General features: G+C 43.9%; 1 protein-coding gene across 1 annotated transcript in view; it reads left to right on the forward strand.

The window, feature by feature from the left end:
- ccdc135 (coiled-coil domain containing 135) overlaps positions 1-21,451 on the forward strand; it is a 75,604-nt gene that overhangs the window by 41,327 nt on the left and 12,826 nt on the right. Inside the window, exons 9-13 of the mRNA XM_078233242.1 lie at positions 5,471-5,599; positions 9,115-9,243; positions 9,948-10,171; positions 16,291-16,506; positions 18,517-18,627. Coding sequence (XP_078089368.1) covers positions 5,471-5,599; positions 9,115-9,243; positions 9,948-10,171; positions 16,291-16,506; positions 18,517-18,627 — 809 coding nt within the window. The remainder of the gene's footprint in view (positions 1-5,470; positions 5,600-9,114; positions 9,244-9,947; positions 10,172-16,290; positions 16,507-18,516; positions 18,628-21,451) is intronic.

The raw sequence follows: 21,451 nt of genomic DNA on the forward strand, positions 1-21,451 counted from the left end.
CAGCTTGGTTAATTGAAGACTTCAATTAATCGTGTGTTTCCATTGGTATATACTCAGCTGGAATCTTGCTCTTCAAACCTTTCAGTTCCATTCTGATGTGAACATTTTCCCGTTGAACTGAGTCCCTCTCTCCAGGGGCTGTACTCACCTTTATGTCCCATGACAGGTTCATATCTGGGTGAACCTGTTGTTAAACTTGCCGACATTATGCCACGTCAGCGAGGCAGGAAATTACTCCTAGGGGGGAATATATGGCGAGGGGGTTGTATAATTATATGGAAATGTATGTTAATATATTAAAATCAGGTTCATGGTCATTATGGGCGTGAATCTGATTACGTTGTTGACGAGGGATGGTGAAAATTGGAAATCATGATCTTGCCAGCAAGATTTGCAATTTTCGAGTTTCGCCAGATCTTAAGCTCCCACACACGGAGAGAGTGGGCTCAAGATCCCGCCCTGTAATAACTCAGGAGACCTGACTGGAAAGGATTGGTATTTATTGTTAAACACACAATTAAGCCACTGTTCTGTGGTGTACATACACAAGTCCTGGACAGGACAACAGTTCTACGGATCCTTCCCAGTGTCTATCTTATAAAGGGCTCAAATAAAGAGCTCCACCTGGGCAGACCATTGGCCGTTACCAAGGAAACTCATATTTAACGAGCCCCACAGGAAGATTAATTAGTGATTCCCCATCAAACTCATGGGGGTTATCACATGCCCTATGTATGTTGCACTCTTATAGTTTTGTCATTGTAAGTGGTAAAACTGCTAGTTTTGTGATATATCGCTGTTCATTTTGATTGGAGATGGAAGTGGAAAATTTACTGCAGTATTTTTACTCATTCAGTAATTTATTTGCAGCCTTTGTTTTCATTCTTTTTGTCCTTTAGTGTCTGCTTTTTCTTTACCCCTTTGCAGTAACTGTCCAATGAAAGATTGGAACTTTTCTGTGTGCCAATCTTAGCTGTGTCTTCTCTGCTGCCAGGATTTTACTTGCAGCTTTTCTTTTTTGACCTTTCTTCAGTAGTTCTTCTGCAGATTTGAATCTTTCTGTGTTCCTGGATCCTCGGTGTCATCTCTACATTATTACCAGGCTTCAAAAATCTATTTTTCTTCACTTCCTGACACCATGTTTTATGTCAAATGTCAACCGTCCTCATCAGTATCCTGCCTCAGTGAGAGGCTTTATTGAACTGGTTGTAAGATGTCTGCCTCCAGGGGCAGCCTCATGGCATTGTTCCATGACTTTGGAAAGCCAGAGGTGTCACTCAGACAGGTTACATTTCAAAACCCAAACATTCTCGGATTCTCCTGTTCTAATGGAAGCAGTTTCTCACATTTCTATCAAATGTCCTCTTAACCTTCACCTCTAAGGAAAATGATCTCAGATTCTCCAATTTATCCATGAAACTGAAATTCCTCATCCCTGGAAATATTCTTGCAAATCTTCTCTGCATTCTTTCAAATGTTTTCCCATCCTTCTAAAGTGTTCCACGGGAGGGTAAGGGGCAGAGCGGGAGGGCAATAATTATTGGGGACTCATGAGGGAACCATGGTTCGCGAAAGAGGTGGAATGTCTCGTGAAAAGGAAGAGGGAAGCTTATGTAGGGATGAGGAAACAAGGTTCAGATGGCTCGATTGAGGGTTACAAGTTAGCAAGGAATGAGCTGAAAAAGGGGCTTAGGAGAGCTAGGAGGGGACACGAGAAGTCCTTGGCGGGTCGGATCAAGGAAAACCCCAAGGCTTTTTACTCTTATGTGAGGAATAAAAGAATGACCAGGGTGAGGTTAGGGCCGGTCAAGGACAGTAGTGGGAACTTGTGTATGGAGTCAGTAGAGATAGGCGAGGTGATGAATGAATACTTTTCTTCAGTGTTCACCAAGGAGAGGGGCCATGTTTTTGAGGAAGAGAAGGTGTTACAGGCTAATAGGCTGGAGGAAATAGATGTTCGGAGGGAGGATGTCCTGGCAGTTTTGAATAAACTGAAGGTCGATAAGTCCCCTGGGCCTGATGAAATGTATCCTAGGATTCTTTGGGAGGCAAGGGATGAGATTGCAGAGCCTTTGGCTTTGATCTTTGGGTCCTCGCTGTCCACGGGGATGGTGCCAGAAGACTGGAGAATGGCGAATGTTGTTCCTCTGTTTAAGAAAGGGAATAGAAATGACCCTGGTAATTATAGACCGGTTAGTCTGACTTCGGTGGTTGGTAAATTGATGGAAAAGGTCCTTAGAGATGGGATTTACGACCATTTAGAAAGATGCGGATTAATCCGGGATAGTCAGCACGGATTCGTGAAGGGCAAGTCGTGCCTCACAAATTTGATAGAATTTTTTGGTTAAAAATGATTTCTCTTTCAAAAAAAAATGCTGATTGGCTTGTATTTTTCCAAGTGTCCTTTTTAATAAAGACTTTTAACATTTTCCCTGTGACAGATCTTAGACAAATTGGCCTGTAGTTTCCTGCTTTCTATCTCCCTCCCTTTCTGAATAATGGAATTACATTTGCTATTTTCCAATCTAATGGAATCTTCTCTGAATCTAGGGAATTTTGGAAAATTATAACCAATGCATCAACTAACTCCCTAGTCACTTCTTTGAAGGTCCTAGGAGGAAGTTCATCTGGACCCAAGGATTTGTATCTGGTCTGTGTGTTCTGAAATATCCCCTTAAATGCTTGCCACTGCAAATCTAGTGACCTATCCCTTAACCCAATTTGCCAGTTCACTTGAGCTCGCTCAGCTCTCATAATTGCCTTATTTAAGTTTAAAACACTAGGCTTTGGTGCACTCTTCTCGCCCTCAAACTGAATGTAAAGAACAATGATATTATGATCACTGCTACCTTGGGGTGCCTTAATCCTATCTCATTGCACAATACCATGCCAAGCATAGCCTGCTCTCTGGTTGGCTCCAGAACATACTGTTCTAAGAAACTATCCTGAAAACACTCTATGAACTCCTCATCTATGCTGCCTTTGCTCATCTGATTTTTCTAGTCTATATGTAGATTAAAATCGCCTATGATTATCTTTCCTACCAACATTATGTACAGACAGCGTATCCAATATCTCCTCCTCACCAATATTAAACCCTTCAAGTGTCTGAGTGACCTCCTCTTTCAACACCTGGACAGCCTTGTCTTCTTCTTTGGTGAAGACAGATGCAAAGCATTTATTTAGCTGATCCAGTATCTTAACTCCCTCCTCTTTCACTAGATTGCAGCATTTCCTAGTGACTGATGTTAAAGCTAACTAGCATGTAGTTTCCTGTTTTCTCTCTTCATCCTTTCTTGAATGGCAGTGTTACATTTGCTAACTTCCAATCCACTGGAATTGTTCGAGAACCTAGTGATTTTGGTAGCGAGCTTCAAACTTCTAGGTGTCCAGATCACCAGCAACCTGTCCGGGTCTCTCCACACCGAAGCTATAGTTAAGAAAGCCGACCAACGCCTCTACTTTCTCAGGAGGCTGAGGAAATTTGGCTACGACTCTCACCAACTTTCACAGATGCACCGTAGAAAGCATCCTTTCTGGATGTATCACATCTTGGTATGGCTCCTGCCCTGCCCAAGACTGCAAAAAACTACAAAGGGTTGTAAATGTAGCCCAGTCCATCACACAAACCAGCCTCCCATCCATCCGTCTACACTTCCCACTGCCTTGAAAAAGCAGCCAGCATAATCAAGGACCCCACGCACCCTAGACGTACTCTCTTCCATCTTCTTCTGTTGGGAAAAAGGATACAAAATTCTGAGGTCACGTACCAACTGACTCAAAAACAGCTTCTTCCCTGCTGCCATCAGACCTTTGAATGGACCTACCTTATATTAAGTTGATCATTCTCGATACCCTAGCTATGACTGTAACATTACATTCTGCACCCTTCCCTTTCCTTCTGCCTTATGTACTCTATGAACGGTATGTTTTGTCTGTCCACCGTGCAAGAAACAATACTTTTTACTGTATCCCAATACATGTGACCATAAATAAATCAAATCAAATTTTTAAAAAAGATTAAGCCCAGTGTATTTACTGTTTCTGCAGATACTTCTGTTCGAATGTTGGTCATCAGGTTCTGCAGAATTTTCGGTACTTGATGCCTTTCATTTCTCTGCTGATATTAATTACTTTAATGACTCTTATCACCTCCTTGGTTACCCTCCATTTCTGGTCATTTACATCTTATCCTGTAAAGACACACACAAACTATTTGCTCAACTTCTGTCATTTTGTCATTCCCATGATAGAACCTTCTGTCTAACGCTCTCTTAAGCAGCTGCCTACCGACACTCTGAAACATTAGTTTGTGTCCAACCATCAGTACCAATCCCACATTGTGAGATTTGTGTGTAGATGAACATGCTGTTATTTAATTAGTGATCAAATCAGATTATTGCACTGCACTCCACCCTGAGGAGATCTTGTGGCGCAGTGGGTAGTAGCGTCACTGCCTCTGGGATTAAGTCCATTCTAGGAAGGTACGTTCATAATGCGGCCAAACAGGTTGAGTGTGTCAACCCGCAAATCTTTCCAAACATGCAATGGTTGGTGGTAAGAGCGGGAGGGATGGTCAGCTATGTTTGTTGTGGACTGGGGCCCTTAGGCTATATAAGCCTCTGGAGATAGACTAGTGACCTGTTCTGTGAATAACTAGCTATGGAAACAGATGAAAGTTTGCCGCGGTGCACCACTAAGTGTGGGAAAGGAACTGGAATTGGACCAGTATCCTGGGCTATAGTTACCTTTACCATTGTTTGAACAAAAATAACATGAATTTCAGCAACTCACTTTAAATATGTTGCAATCTTTCCCCAGCCAACAGCTGGCAGAGGAGAGTCAGTGATCAGGCAGATTGATCTCCCAGACTGGGGTAGAGTCAATTTCAGGGTAGCCGATGAGGTTCAAGCTATCTCGGCCTTTGGGCTAAGATGAAGCAACAGATCAAGCCCAGGATGGGGTGCAATGCCTCATCCTGTCAGCTTGGATCTTATTTGTCCCTCTCATGGGGACCATGAATTGGATTCAATTGGAATTTGGCTTTTTGGATGGAATTTAAAAAATTTTTAAATGCTGTGATGAGAGATCAAATAGAGGCATTAAAAAATCTGAAAGATTTTAGAGTAGATATGGAGAAACTGTATCTACCGGCAAGAAGGACACTGACCAGAGGATAAAGATTTAATATTATTGGCAAAATGACCAGGGGGAGTTGAGGGGAATATTCTTTTACTCAGCAATTTGTCATGATCTCCAATGCACTTCTTGAAAGGGTGGAGGTATATCCAGTGATAAATTTCAAAAGGAAATTGGATAAATGCTTGAAAGAGAAGAAAGTGCAGGGCCGTGGGAAAGAAGAGGGAAGTGGGATTGATTATCTATTTCAAAGAACCAGGAAGTACGATCGCATAGAATTGGCTTGGCAATAGAGACAGTAACATTAAGATGATTTTTGTACTTCTTGCAGACATTGAAACACGCTGTCCAAAAGGTGAGAAGATAATTCAGTATAAGAAGGCAAATCTAGAAAAGTATGCACCATACTTGAACATTGATGGGATGGTGATGCGACTGATTGAATATGAGGATATTGAATGTAAGTTTTAATGGTTTTAAATGTTTTCATCAGCTTTCTTCCCTTTTATTTCCCTCCTGAAGGTGTTGTGTCATGTCAGGGATGGTTCAATGAATGTTGGCAGCCCAGGTTAATTATTATTTTGTTGTCTGAGCCTTCAGAATAATGACAAACTATTTCAAGTGTTATTGGGGTATCACAACCGAGGCCTTTCGCTCCTCATCCAGCATCCACAGTCAAGCACTTTTCAACAAGCGGGTGTGGGGTAAACTTGCTGTGTGACTATCAGGGGATCAGAAATAAACTGACAGTGGAACCTTGGAGTTTCCTGATCTGTGTAACACAGCACTAAAACTGGCAAATGCACTTTGGGAGCTAAGTTGTTTAGCAGGTTTTAAATTATATTTTAATCCCCAATCATAGAATCTCGAGCCTGCTCGACAACAATCCCACCCAGGCTCTATCCCCGTAACCCCATGCATTTACTTTGTTAATCCCCCTGATACTAAGGGGCAATTGAGCATGGCCAATCCACCTAACCTGCACACCTTTCAGACTGTGGGAGGAAACCGGAAGACCCGAAGGAAACCCACGCAGACACGGGGAGAACGTGCAAACTCCACACAGTCACCTGAGGCCGGAATCGAAACCGGGTCCCTGGCGCTGTGGGGCAGCAGTGCTAACTACTGTGCCACCGTGCTGCCCATTCATCAACCAAGTAGCAATTTTCCACAATAAGACCTCTGCTTGTTAGGGAACTTTCTGTCAGTAGAACTGATTAATAGATGCTGAATATTTGAACAGTCTGCCTGTCAAGATCTCATCTGCTCACCATGCATGTCAGGAAACCTTGTGCAAAAAGAACAAAGAGAAACCCAGAAGCAAATTGCACATGAGCTGTGGACAATCCCACAGATAATATTCAGTCAACTAGTAGCAAAATATTCTCATAAATCAAATTTGAATATCAGAGAGTTCAGGTCCCTGGGAAATTATGTACAAAACTTTAAAGGTGTCTGTCATTTAAGCTCAGATCCTACAGACTGGACATGGGTTATTTTGTTGATTTGCTATGAGACATGTTGAAATGACTGTTGAAATGGCATACAGCACCCTTGCCTTTATAATTAGAGGCATTAAGTACAAAAGCAAGGAATTTATGCTAAACCTTTTGTAATAGCTCCAGTTCATCAGTTAGATAAATAATAACAGTAAGTTTATTTACATACAACTGGAATACAGAGGTTTTGCAGCCCTGTACTGCCAGTCATCATCCAAGATTGAATCTGCTGTAGGTCTAGGTTTGTCTGGGTGATCCCTCTCCCTGGCTCCTGATTAGTTTCCCGGGTCCTGTGACCCTCTCTACAGTTCGCCCTGTAAACAGGAAAAACACGAGGGGTGGAATTTTCCCGTCCCGCCCACCACAGGAATTGTAGTGGGTGGGGACGGACCATGCAAAGGTCTGTTGACCTCTGGTAGGATTTTCCAGTTTTGGGGCAAGCGCGGCCAGAAAATCCCACGTTACACATTTATAAAACACCCAGCTGGAGCATTGTGTCAATTCTGAGCACTACACTTAATGAAGGATATCAAAGACTGAGGGATGGTGTAAATGGAATGACACCAGGGATGAAAGACTTCAATTATGTGCAAAGATTCGGAAAACTGGAGTTGTTCTTCTTAGAGCTGCGAATGCTAAGGGAGATTTGATGGAGGTGTTCAAAATTATGAAAGATTTTCTATAGATTAAATACAGAGAAGCTGTTACCAGTGGGGACACAGGACATATATTTAAGGTAATTTCTTTTTATACTGTGAGTTGTTATGATCTGGAATGTACTGCCTTTAAGAATTTTTAAAGTAGTTTTTATAATAACTTTCAATGGAGAATTAAGTTTGTATTTGAGGTATAAAGAATTTCATGGCTAAGGGGACAGTGTAGGAGAGTGGGACTAAATAAATAGCGCTTTTAAAGAGCTAAAATAGACATGATGGGCAGAATGCCTCCTGCGCTGTATCATTCTGTGGTTCCTTATGTTCTATCCTTTCATATTTCCACCCTAATACTTCAGTAGCTTGCATTGGGGTATCTTATTCTTGCCTCCCTGGAGTCCACAAGCAGATAATCATTGATATCCATCACATTTCATTTCGTGCCATAGTGGCACTAATCATTAAGAGATGTCAGTGTTTCAAAAGTGTTTAGATTTTGAAACTTGAGGAAGGAACCTGAAGGGCAGCTTCTTCATGCAGAAGGTGATGCGTACTCCATTTTCTGTGAATGCCAGTGCATGAAGTACTGAAAGGCAGACAGTTTGAATATGTTGGACCACCATCCTGTCAGCTACTTCACGCAAGCAGGACATCAAAACCAGGAACCCAACAGGCAAGAACAGGCCCCACTGACATCCAGGAAGGTAGTCACATCACCTAGGGTCCAAGAAATGTTCTGCTCTTTCACACTAATAAACACAGAGGAATTTGCTATAACTTCAGCTTTGTGGAACACCATCATGATTTATGCCCTTTCATTTTCTTTTTCTGCAACATTCATCCATCTTTGTTCATCAGATTCTGATGCATCAGGCTGCAGATTCTGATATCAGATAAATCTGTTTCTTCACTGTCCAACATCTTGGTAATAATTGCTGTAATTGAGGGACAAGAAAAGCAGTTCAAGTAAAAGAAAGCAACTCTGTGTGGCTCCAGATGCTTCATGGGTCCCCTCTGTAATGAATAGGAATTTTTGATATATGGCCTAAGCACCCTTATAGGTGAAGCATCTTCAGGACCGATTACATCAGGAGATCAGGCTTTGATTGCTTGGTATATATTATCTCTCTGAGCATCACACAATGGGCATAGGTTTATGGTGAGAGGGGAAAGATTTAAAAGGAACGTGAGGGGTAACTTCTTCATGCAGAGGGTGGTGCATATATGGAATGAGCTGCCAGGGAAAGTGGTTGAGGCAGGTACAATAGCAACATTTAAAAAGCATTTGGATAAGTACATGAATGGGAAGGGAGTAGAGGGATGTGGGCCAAACACGGGCAATGGGGATAACCTGGGAGGGCATGGACCGGTTGGGCTGAAGGGCCTGTTTCCATGCTGTATTGCTCTATGACTCTAATGAACCAATTGAACTGTGGCTGGCTCTATAATATTGACAACAAAATTTGACTTTACACATGACTATAAGTTGGTTTGAGACACTTTGTTGTAAGAAGCTGACCAATCAAAAACTAAGAAAGTTTCTCCCTACAACAAACAGCTTGATAAATTTCACAAGATTATCCCAGGTGAGGAATGTCATTTGGCCCAAGTTAGTTCTTCAACAGGATGCACATCTCTAGTGAGTAAATGAATGGTACTCTATGAAGGAAATGGATGTAAAATAAAGACTGCTTGATAGAAATCTGGGTCCCAAATCTCACTATGCACAAATAATCACATAACTAAGAATGAATATTAAAGGATACAGCAGGAGGTGGCTTAGCATGAGATTCAAAACCATTTTTTGTTTAAATCATCCACAGGTACTTCTTTTGTGAAGGTGACAGAGTGGTACTCGAACAGAAAGGACATGCTGGAGAAAATTGAACGTAACATGAGAACTCGGACCATTACAGAGAACTTTAAAAATGGCCGAAGCATGGCGGTTAAAAGTAAGGTCAACGGAACCTCGATAAAAAGATACATGACTGACCGGAGTGGTTTATAGAAAAGTTTGATTACAGTGAGCCCTTGTAGAGTCACGGAATCATAGAATCATAGAGTCACCTGGATTGTAGGAACAACTCAGGCAGTGCATGGACTCTGTGATTAATCATATGTTGAATGTGTTATTCGCACATACCTGACACTGTCATGATCCCAAACTACTCCCCTAGGTTGGGCCTGTTTCCTTAAGTTCCCCCAACACCCAACCCAATACCAGGATTCTCACCACCTAAAGGAAACCCATCACCTCCAGGAACAGAAGAGCCTCTGAGAGGATTCCAAAAATGTACTTTTTGGTCTAAAATAACTAACTGTTGTCACTGAAATAGAGTGAAGAAAGCACTCAGTTAGACCCTCACTCTTTAAGCAGCTTGTGGTTAGGATAGTGGAGAAATTATCATTCACTACCTAAGCAAACACATGAATTGTTATTTGTGGGGAGATCGTGGAGGTCAGTGCTGTCAGTGGTTAAGAAATCAGACACAAAAGAATTGTAGCCATCATGAGAAAAGGGAAGAAAAGTGACCTTAAATAGACTCTGAATAATGGAGTTGTGAAATGCTTTGGATCACTTTGAGCTTCAATGTGTGGACCAGTGCCATGTGTCTCATTCACTGCACCTCTTCTCCCTGGTGTTTATATCTTGCAGAGCACTTATTTCGATCATCTGAACCAGAGACTGACAGGACATTGAAGTACATCAGCCAACTACGTGTGGATGGGCTAGTGAGCAGAGTGGAAAACCCGACAGAGATGACAGAGATATTCAAAGACAGGCCAGATTTCCTCATTTACAGACAAACATCATTTGCCAAACGAGTGAGGAAAGTGAAGCTCCCAGGAACATTTCAGTTAAACTATCGCACCATTGTGGTTAGTAATTTGTTCCTTCCCCTATTTTCTCCTCTTACTGCACCTTCTGTGAAAGCTATTACTTGCAGCAAGTTTTTGGCACTTTGTCAATGACAATGGCTCAAGAGCAAGCCTAAAAGAGTGAATTATTCAATTTTGGAGGGACTCAAACTGATCCTGTTTGACATCTAGTGAAAGGTCACTGGTGATCAGGAGCAAGAAGTAGCCCAGGGACACTGAAAGAAATTGCAATTCTCATACCATCATCCTCAAAGACCCCAAGACCATGGTAGGAACCCCTGCCACCATTCCAGCTTTACGGCACAAACCCAGGCTATGGATTTCTTCCTGATTGACCAGTGGAAGATTGGTACAAATCCTGTTTACTCCTCCCCCCCCCCCCCCCCCCCCCCTACTCAATGAGGCAACAAACAACTGCTGGTATCCAAAATGTTTTCTCAATGACAGAGCAGAAAAAGTGTAAAACCTATTGTTTAGTGAATATTGTGAGTGAAGTGTGGTCATTTTTTAAAATTCATTGATTGAATGTGAGCATCACTGACTTGGCCAACATTTATTGCCCATCCTAAATTGCCCTTCAGAAGGTGATGGTAAGCTGCCTCCTTGAATCGCTGCAGTCCATGTGGTGTAGGTACACCCACAGTGCTATTGGATGGGAGTTCCATGATTTTGACCCAATGACAGTGAAGGAACTATTTCCAAAATATTTCCAAGTCAGGGCGGTGTGTGGCTTGGTGGAAACTTCCAGGTGGTGGTGTTTCCATCTATCTATTGTTCCTATCCTTCTACATGGCAGCAGACATGGATTTGGAAGGTGCCGTCTAAGGGGCCTTGGTAAATATCTGCAGTGCAATGGTATACATTGTTGCCACTGTACATCAGTGATGGAGGGAGTGAATGTTTGCCGATGGGGTGCCTATCAAATGGGCTGCTTTGTCCTGGATGGTGTCAAGTTTCATGAGCGTTGTTGGGGCTGCACTGTTCCAGACAAGTGGAGAGTATTCCAACACTCTCCTGACTTGCGCCTTTTAGATAATGGACAAGCTTTGGGAAGTAAGAAGGTGAAATATTTGCCACAGGATTCCTAGCCTCTGACTCGCTCTTGTTCCCAAAGTATTTATATGGCTAGTCTAGTTCAGTTTCTGGTCAATTGTAACCCCCAGCATTTTGATAGAGGGCGATTCAGCAATGGTAATGCCAATAAATATCAAGGGTCCATTGTTCGATTTTTGTTGGTGATGATCATTGCCTGGCACTTGTGTGGCATGAATGTTATTTACCACTTTTCAGCCCTTGGGATATTGTCCAGGTTTTGCTCATTTGAACATGGACTGCTTCAGTATCTGAGGAGTCGCAAATGGTGCTGAACATTGTGCAATCATCAACAACATCCCCACTTCTGACCTCATGATGGAGGGAAGGTCATTGATGAAGCAGCTGAAGATGGTTGATCCGAGGATACTTCCATGAGGAACTACTACAATGATGTCCTGGAACTGAGATGATTGACCTCCAACAATAATCTTCCTTTGTGCTACATATGACTCCAACCAGTGGAGGGCTTTCCCCTGATTCCCATCAACTCCAGTTTTTCTAGGGTTGCTCATTGCCACACTTGGTCAAATGTTGCCTTGATGTCAAGGGCAGTCACTCTTACCTTCCCTCTGGGATTCAGCTCTTTTGTCCATGTTTGGACCAAGGCTGTAATGAGATGAGTGATCCTGACAGAACACTGAACGTCAGTGAACCGGTTATTGCTAAGCAAATGCCACTAGATAGCGCTGTTAGGGACTCCTTCCATCACCTTACTGATGATTCAGAGTAGACCGATAGGATGGCAATTGGCTGAGTTGGATTTTCCTGCAATTTTCCACATTGCTGGGTAGAAGCCAATGTTGTAGCTGTACACGAACAGCTTGGCTAGGGGTGCAGCAAGTTCTGGAGCACAGATCTTCAGTACTGCTGCTGGAATATTGTCTGGGACTATAGCCTTTACAGTACCCAGTGCCTTCAGCTGTTTCTTGATATCACGTGGAGTGAATCGAATTGATTGAAGCAATTGTGATGCTAGGACCTCTGGAGAAAGCCTTAAATTTGGCACAATTTGCTGGACTTCCCCTATCTTTGAGGATGGAGATACTTATGGAGCCTCCTCCTCCAGTGAGTTGTTTATATGTCCACCACCATTCATGACTGGATGTGGCAGGACTGCAGAACTTAGATCTCGTCCACTGTTTGTGGGATTGTTTAGCTATGTCTATCGAAGGGTGCTTAGGCTGCATGGCACATAAGTAATCCTGTGTTGTAGCCTCACCAGGTTGGCACCCCATTTTTAGGTATGCCTGCTATTTTTCCTGGCATGCCCTCATTGAGGTCCAACAGGTTTATTTGGTAGCAAAAGCCACAAGCTTTCGGAGCCTTAAGCTCCTTCTTCAGGTGAGTGGGAATTCTGTTCACAAACAGGGCATATAAAGACACAAACTCAATTTACAGAATAATGGTTGGAATGCGAATACTTACAGCTAATCAAGTCTTAAAGGTACAAACAATGTGTGTGGAGAGAGCATTAAGACAGGTTAAAGAGATGTGTATTGTCTCCAGACAGGACAGCCAGTGAGACTCTGCAGGTCCAGGCAAGCTATGGGGATTACAGATAGTGTGACATGAACCCAATATCCCGGTTGAGGCCGTCCTCGTGTGTGCGGAACTTGGCTATCAGTTTCTGCTCAGCGACTCTGCGCCGTCGTGTGTCGTGAAGGCCGCCTTGGAGAACGCTTACCCGAATATCATAGGCCAAATGCCCGTGACCGCTGAAGTGCTTCCCAACAGGAAGAGAACAGTCTTGCCTGGTGATTGTCGTGTGGTGTTCATTCATCCGTTGTCGCAGCGTCTGCATGGTTTCCCCAATGTACCATGCCTCGGGACATCCTTTCCTGCAGCGTATCAGGTAGACAACGTTGGCCGAGTTGCAAGAGTATGTACCATGTACCTGGTGGATGGTGTTCTCACGTGAGATGATGGCATCTGTGTCGATGATTCGGCACGTCTTGCAGAGGTTGCTGTGGCAGGGTTGTGTGGCGTCGTGGTCACTGTTCTCCTGAAGGCTGGGTAGTTTGCTGCGGACAATGGTCTGTTTGAGGTTGTGCGGTTGTTTGAAGGCAAGAAGTGGGGGTGTGGGGATGGCCTTGGCGAGATGTTCGTCTTTATCAATGACATGTTGAATGCTCCGGAGGAGATGCCGTAGCTTCTCCGCTCCGGGGAAGTACTGGACGACAAAGGGTACTCTGTCCACCATGTCCCGTGTTTGTCTTCTGAGGAGGTCGGTGCGGTTTTTCGCTGTGGCGCGTTGGAACTGTCGATCGATGAGTCGAGCGCCATATCCTGTTCTTATGAGGGCATCTTTCAGCGTCTGGAGGTGTCTGTTGCGATTCTCCTCATCCGAGCAGATCCTGTGTATACGGAGGGCTTGTCCGTAGGGGATGGCTTCTTTAACGTGTTTCGGGTGGACGCTGAAGAAGTGGAGCATCGTGAGGTTATTGGTGGGCTTGCGGTATAGTGAGGTGCTGAGGTGACCGTCCTTAATGGAGATGCGTGTGTCCAAGAATGCAACCGATTCCGGAGAGTAGTCCATGGTGAGTCTGATGGTGGGATGGAACTTGTTGATGTCATCATATAGTTGTTTCAGTGATTGTTCACTATGAGTCCAAAGGAAGAAAATGTCATCGATGTATCTAGTGTATAGCATCGGTTGAAGGTCCTGTGCGGTGAAGAATGTGTGTCTCCACACACATTACTTGTACCTTTAAGACTTGATTAGCTGTAAGTATTTGCATTCCAACCATTATTCTGTAAATTGAGTTTGTGTCTTTATATGCCCTGTTTGTGAACAGAATTCCCACTCACCTGAAGAAGGAGCTTAAGGCTCCGAAAGCTTGGGGCTTTTGCTACCAAATAAACCTGTTGGACTTTAACCTGATGTTGTTAAACCTCTTACTGTGTTTACCCCAGTCCAACGCCGGCATCTCCACATCATGCCCTCATTGAACTTGGGTTGATCCCTGGTTTTGTGGTAATTGTAGAATGCAGGATATGCCGATCCATGAATTACAAATTGTGGTCGAGTATGATTATGCTGCTGCTGAAGGCCCACAGCACCTCATGGATGCCCAGTCTTGAAATGCTAGATCTGTTCAAATTCTGTCCCATTTAGCATGGTAGTAGTGCCACACAACACGATAGAGAGTGTCCTCAGGGTGAAGACAGGACTTAGTCTCCACAAGGACTATGCAGTGGTCATTCCTACGGATACTGTCAAGGACAGATGCATCTGCGGCAGACAGGTTGATGAGGATGAGGTCAAGTATGTATTTCCACGAGGTTATTCACCATGTTTATCCTGATGCCACGAGACTTCATAGAATCCGTAGTCGTCAAATGTTGACGACTCCCAGGCCAACTCCGTCCCAACTGTACACCACTATGTCACCACATCTGCTTGGTCTGTCCCTGCCAGTGGGACAGGACATATCCAAGGATGGTGATGGTGGTGTCTGAGACACTGAGTGTAAGGTATGATTCTGTGAGTTTGACTATGACTAGTCTGTGAGACAGCTCTCCCCGTTTGGACACAAGACCGCAGATGTTAGTAAGGAGGACTTTGCAGGATTAACAGGGCTGAGTTTACCATTGTCATTTCTGCTACTAAGTTGATGCCGGGTGGTCCGTCTGGTTTCATTCCTTCTAGGCTTTCTCATGATTTTGATTCAACTCAGTGGCTTGCTAGGCCATTTTGGAGAATATTTAAAAGTCAACCACATTACTGTTGGTCTGGAATCACATGTGGGTCAGACCAGGTAAGGACGGCAGATTTCCTTCCCTAAAGGACATTAATGAACCAAATGGGTTCTTCCGACAATCAACAATGGTTTCCTGGTCATCATTAGACATTTAACTCCAGATTTTTACTGATTGAATTCAAATTCTACTGTGGTGGGATTCAAACCTGGGTCCCACATCAATTGCGTACAATTCTGGTCGCCACACTACCAGAAGGATGTGGATGCTTTAGAGAGGGTACAGCAGAGGTTTACCAGGATGTTGCCTGGTCTCGAAGGTATTAGCTATGAAGAGATGTTGGATAAACTTGGTTTGTTCTCACTGGAACGACAGAGGTTGAGAGATGACCTGGTAGAGGTTTACAAGATTATGAATGGCATGGACAGAGTAGATAGGCAGATGCTCTTTCCTAGGATAGAAAAGTCAAGTACTAGGGGACATAGGTTTAAGATGCATGGGGAAAAGTTTAGAGGAGATCTATGAGGCAAGTTTTTTACACAGAGGGTGGTGAATGTCTGGAACGCGCTGCCTGGGGAGGTGGTGGGAGCAGGAACGATAGCGGTATTTAAGGGACAACTAGACGAATACATGAATAGGATGGGAATGGAAGGATACAGACTCCGTAAGTGCATATGGTTTTAGTTTAGGCAGGCATCATGATCGACGCAGACTTAGAGGGCCGAAGGGCCTGTTCCTGTGCTGTACTTTTCTTTGTATTACCCTGGAATACTAGTCCAGTGACAATACCACTATGATATTGCCTCCTTTGGTTGCACTCTTGTCTTCAAGTCAGAAAGTGCTGTGTTCAAGTCCCATTCCAGACACTCCAGTGCAGAAGAAAAGGTAAACAAAGGCTGTGACTACCATCTAAGGTGGGCCTAAAGGACCTAATGGCACTATTTCAAAGAAGAGCAAAGAGTCATCCCCAGTGCCCTGCCCAATGTTTACTCCTAACCAACATCACTGAAACATATTGCCTGGCTATTGCTATCTTGCTATGCAAGATAGAATGGATATCTTGCTATGATATCTTGCAAGATATCTTGCTATGCATAAAGTGGCTACTAAATAGTCTACATTATAACAGTGACTAACTACACTTCACAAACTACCTTAGTGATTGTAAACCACTTTAGGATGTCCTGAGGTTGTGAGAGACACTGTATAATCACATTTTTTTTGTCTCCATTGTTGTCACCGTTCCTGTAAAACCATTGAAAATAAGAAATAAAATATATATTATATATATAAAAGAGTTGTTGGTTTCTCACGTTGCCTTTCAGAAAATAACAGAACGTTTTGCCAGAGACAGAACAAAGCCAGCTCACCAGGATGTGGCTGAACGAGTATTTTTGATCACCCAAGAGCACATCCATCTGACCTATCATCGCGAGGATGACAGGATCACAGCACTGAAGCGAGAGTTCATTCTCCCGCCAAACTTGTTGCAAAAGGATGACCAAGAGGTTAACATGGAACAGATTGTCATCACCTTTGAGGTACAGCAGCACAGTAACTGTGTAGCAAAACGTCCATTGTTCTTATTTTCATTCTCAGAATTTGGGTGGCCGTGTCCTGGCCCCAACTGATGGCTCCCTGTCCTCCTGCTGCATCCCTTAGCCCAAGTTGTCCTTGTAGTGGGCGGACGTCTCCCTCCTCCTCAGCAGCCATATGAATAACTGCCAGGTCTATTGGCTGTATAGTGAAATCCATTACTGGGGAATGAGAGAGAGAGAGACAGACTGTCAGTAAGATTATCCATCCCATGCCCACTCCCACCCTCCCAACAACCCGTGTCCCCAGGAGTCTGGACACTGGAAACCCGACACCATCCCTGGTGCCATGCACCTCCACAATTGGCTGCCAACCTTTGCCACATCCTTGCCATAGTGGGCACGGAGAGCATACGGTTACGTGGGTGCAGAACTCCCACCCACCTGACGAAGGGACAGCCTGTTCCGAAAGCTAGTGGCTTTTGCTACCAAATAAACCTGTTGGACTTTAACCTGGTGTTGTTAGACTTCTTACTGTGTTTACCCCAGTCCAACGCTGGCATCTCCACATCATACACTCACTTGGACATTTGTTGCAGTGGCTTCCAGGAATGGCTTGCAGTTCAAACAGACATTGGAGAAGCACACTCGTGACTATCACGAGATGGGTTCCCATCATAGGAAGCACTGCAGAGTCCGTGCAGTGTAAGGAGCCGTGTTAACACCTGCGAACTCCCTTGGTTGGAGCAACAGCTGCCAGACCTGCAGCTTGTTACTGTTAGTGGGGCCTGGGGTGGAATGTCAGCAGTCAGCCACAGAGCCTTCCAACAGGTAGATGGCAGAGTAATCGTAGCGACATCAGTGGGGTTGGGAGTCAACCTCGTAAGCAACCCCTTGGGGGTCACTCAGCAGCCGGCTAATGCGTGCAACACAAGCCCCAAGCCAGCGGCGACCCCCGACCACAAGACCCACAGACCGGCACGAGCCCCCCTCCCCCCCCAAACAGCTGCACCAATGCAGAACCCCACCCCACCCTGCACCATGGCAGGGGCTGACACACACCAAACCCCTCCGATTGCCTATTTTGCGTGCAAAGCAGCTCTCTCCATGAAATGGGGGCTGGGAAGATAACAAACTGTTTGGCAGGCACGAAAACCTGACTTTATGCATCTCACACTATCTTCCCAGCTCGCCATGCTGATTGACGGGCATGGCAAGGTGGTAAGGTCATGCCCAACATCTGCAAACTTCTCAATCATGCCCTGTAAATTTAAGTCTAAGTCATTGACATATACTACAAAAAGCAAGGGCCCAGTACTGAACCCTGCAGAACCCCACTGGAAACAGTTTCCAGTCACAAAAACACCCATCTACTTTTACTCTCTGACATTCTTGGATCCAGCTTATCATGTCACCTGAACCCCAGGGCTTTAACCTTTTAGACGAGTCTTGTCATGTGGTCAAACACCTTGCTGGAATCCATGCAGTCTACATCAAATTAGCTACCCTTATTGATTTTCCCTGTTACCTCAATCAACTACCCCTGTTCTGTCAGGCCCATTGCTGGTGCTTAAAGGCACTTTCCATATCCTGAAACTGCCCTTGCCTATTTTCAACTGTTTGAGTTGCTGAAACTTTGGCTGGCCACTGTTAAACCTGCAAAGCAGGTTAAATCAGAGGTTGCCAACCACTTTAAGATATTTAAATCACCAATCCACCTGCTGCAACTGAGTTAGCTGTCAGCTCATTTCCCCAGGTGTGAACGGGCTGGGGTTCGATTTTCAGCATTTGGAAGTTTTAACATCTAACCTGACCCTAAACCACCTGACCCTAAACCACCTGACCCTAAACTACAGTGGCCACTGTAGTTTTTTCCCTTGTACTTTTGAGTAGCTGATATGGTCACTAGTTATTTTCTACCCTCTTAGGAGGATTATCTAAACCTGGACACATGAAAGGAAACAATAGGGATGCTGACATTAAAGAAATTCATCTTCTATTTTTACTGTCCTGTAGGTTGACCCACTGGCGAAGCCTTGTAAAAATGTGGTTCTATATCAGACTATGATGAAACTGTTGAAGACACAGGCTGCATCGATGCAAAGCGTCAGAGATTCAGAGCATGAGGTTGTATCTGAGTCAACATTGACTTTATTTGTTAAGATTAAGACATACATTTATTATGTGTAGTATCAAAGTTTCAATTTGGAAACGAGAACTCGTCTCGCAAGATCACTGCTCCACCTGAGAGGAAATGTTCAACATGGATCGAAAGCTCCATCTTGGCTTCTCTTCCCACTTTCAAGCAAATGGATGGATCAATTAGCAGGCGTGCAATGAGTCTGGACCCTCCCTAGACCTGCACAACTGCTTTTAAATGCTATAGGTTTCAATGTGCCCACCATCTTTCACTAGGCCCTTTCAACTCTGACTTTGGCCAGAGTGCTTTATTGTTTACAGCCTGGGTCCTCTCCTCATTTCTTTTATTCCCTTCACACCTATTTTCAAAACTAACTCAAGGATGGGAACCTTTAATAAAATCGGAAGAAGTGCTTCCTAATATCATTTCTGAACAGCCTAGCTGTAATACAAAATGAGATACAATATAGGGACCCAGTTTGATTCCAGCCTTGGGTGACTATCTGTGTGGAGTTTGCATGTTCTCTCTGTGTCTGCGTGGGTTTCCTCTGGGTGCTCCAGTTTCCTCCTACAGTCCAAAGATGTGATGGTTAGGAGGATTGGCCATGCTAAATTGCCCCTTAGTGTCAGGAGGATTAGCAGGGTAAGTATGTGGGGTTACAGGGAAAGCACCTGGGTGGGATTGTTGTCGGTGCAGGCTTGATGGGCCAAATGGCCTCCTTATAGTGCAATTTTAGGAAACCAGAGCACCCGGAGGAAACCGACACAGACGTGGGGAGAATGTGCAAACTCCACACAGTCACCTAAGTCCAGAATTGAACCCAGGTCCCTGGCGTGTGAGGCAACAATGCTAACCACTTTATAGCTGGACGCTTAGAAAAACCCAAAGTAATTGGGAAGAATTTGCATAGTTTTGTGAAAGGGAAATCATATTTCACCAATTTATTGGAGTTCTTTGATGGAGTAACGTGCTATGGATAAAGGGGAGCCTATAGACACACTGTACTTGGATTTTCAGAAGGCATTTGATAAGGAACCACATTAAAGGTTATTGCCAATTGGCATGGAAAGAAGATTGGCTGGCTAGCAGAAAACAGATGAACAAATGAGTCTTTTTCTGATTGGCAGGATGTAACAAGTGGAGTCCCAAGGGAACTGTGCTAGAGGTTCAACTTTTTACAATTTATGTCAATTACTTAATAGAGGGGAGTGAAGGCATGGTGGCTAAATTTGCAGATAGCACAAAGATATGTAGGAAAGTATGTTGTGAAAGATGACATAAGGAAGTTGCAGGTGAATATCAATAGGTTGAGTGTGTGGCAGTGGATCATAATGTGGAAAAATGTGAAGTTGTTCATTTTGGTAGGAAGAATATAGAGGCAGAGTATTACTTAAATAGAGAACGACTGCAGAATTCTCAGGTGGAGTGGGATCTAAATGTTCTCGTGAATGAGTCACTAAAAATTAGCATGCAGGTACAGCAAGTAATTATGAAGGCTGATGGAATACTATCCTTTATTACAAGAGGAATTGAACATAAAAATAAGGATGTTACGCTTCAGTTATGCAGAGCTTTGGTGAGGTCACACTTTGAATACTGTCCAGTTTTGGCCTTCTTATTTAAGGAAGGAAATGCATTGGAGGCAGTTCAGAGGTGGTTTACTGGATTGACAACTGGATTGAACATGCTGCCTTATGAGGAAAGATTGGACAGACTGGCCTTGTTTCCACTAGAGTTTAGAAGAGTGAGTGGGTGACTTGATGGAAGTATATAAAAACCTGAACAGCATTGACAGTGGATAGGATATTTCCTCTTATGGGTGAGTCCTGAACTAGGGGTTACTGTTTTAAAATTAGAGCATCATCACCCTCTTAGGACAGAGATTAGGAGAATTTTTTTCTCTCAGAACTCTCTGCCTCATTGAGTATTTTTAAGACAGAGGTAGATAAATTCTTGGTGGGCAATGGGCTAACAGGTTATTGGGGTAGAAAGGAATGTAAAATTTGAATCACAAATAGATCAGCCATGATCATATTGAATGGCTCAAGTGACAGAATGGCTTACTTCTGCACCTATTTCATATGTTCATATGCTCTTCTATTTGGCCTTCTTCCTTTTGTAAACTTAAGCTCATTCAAAACTCTGCTTCCCATATTCTAAACTGCAGCAAATCTAATTCACCCATTACCCCTGCTGCCCTACCAGTCTGAAACTGCTTCAGATTTTAACTTCTCATTCTTCTGTTCAAATCCTTCCATTACCTCACCCCTCCCTATCTCTCTAATCCACCCCAACCTGACAACCCTCCATTGCATCCATTGTTCCGCTATTGGTGGCTGTGCCCTCAACTGCCAAGTTCTGATATCAAATCTTGTTTGATTGTTGCCCAGTAAAGTGCCTTGGGATGGTATATTAAGTTAAAGGCGCTATATAAATGAAAATTGGTTTATTATTTTTTGAAATTTCTGCAGGAGGGCTGGAAAATTTCTTGAAAGATATGGGGTGAGATTCTCTGGCTTCCTAGTCGCATGTTTCCTGCTGGCGGGAGGTGACACATTGTTTGCTAGCGGCGGGGTTCTCTGGTCCCGCCCTTGTCAATGGGAATTCCCATTGACGTCACCCCACGCCAGCGGGAAACCCGCGGGTAAGGGTGCGCTGCTGGCGGGATCACACCCGGAGAATTCCAGCCATAATAGTTTATTCTGACCTAAGTTAGGCATGACAAATCTCAGACTGACAACACTTCCTGCACCAGTGTGAAACCCACCATTGATATAATGGCATCAGTCACCATAATCTTGATTGAGTTTG

Source organism: Mustelus asterias, chromosome 18 (assembly GCF_964213995.1).
Source record: "Mustelus asterias chromosome 18, sMusAst1.hap1.1, whole genome shotgun sequence".
NCBI classification, from domain to species: domain Eukaryota; kingdom Metazoa; phylum Chordata; class Chondrichthyes; order Carcharhiniformes; family Triakidae; genus Mustelus; species Mustelus asterias.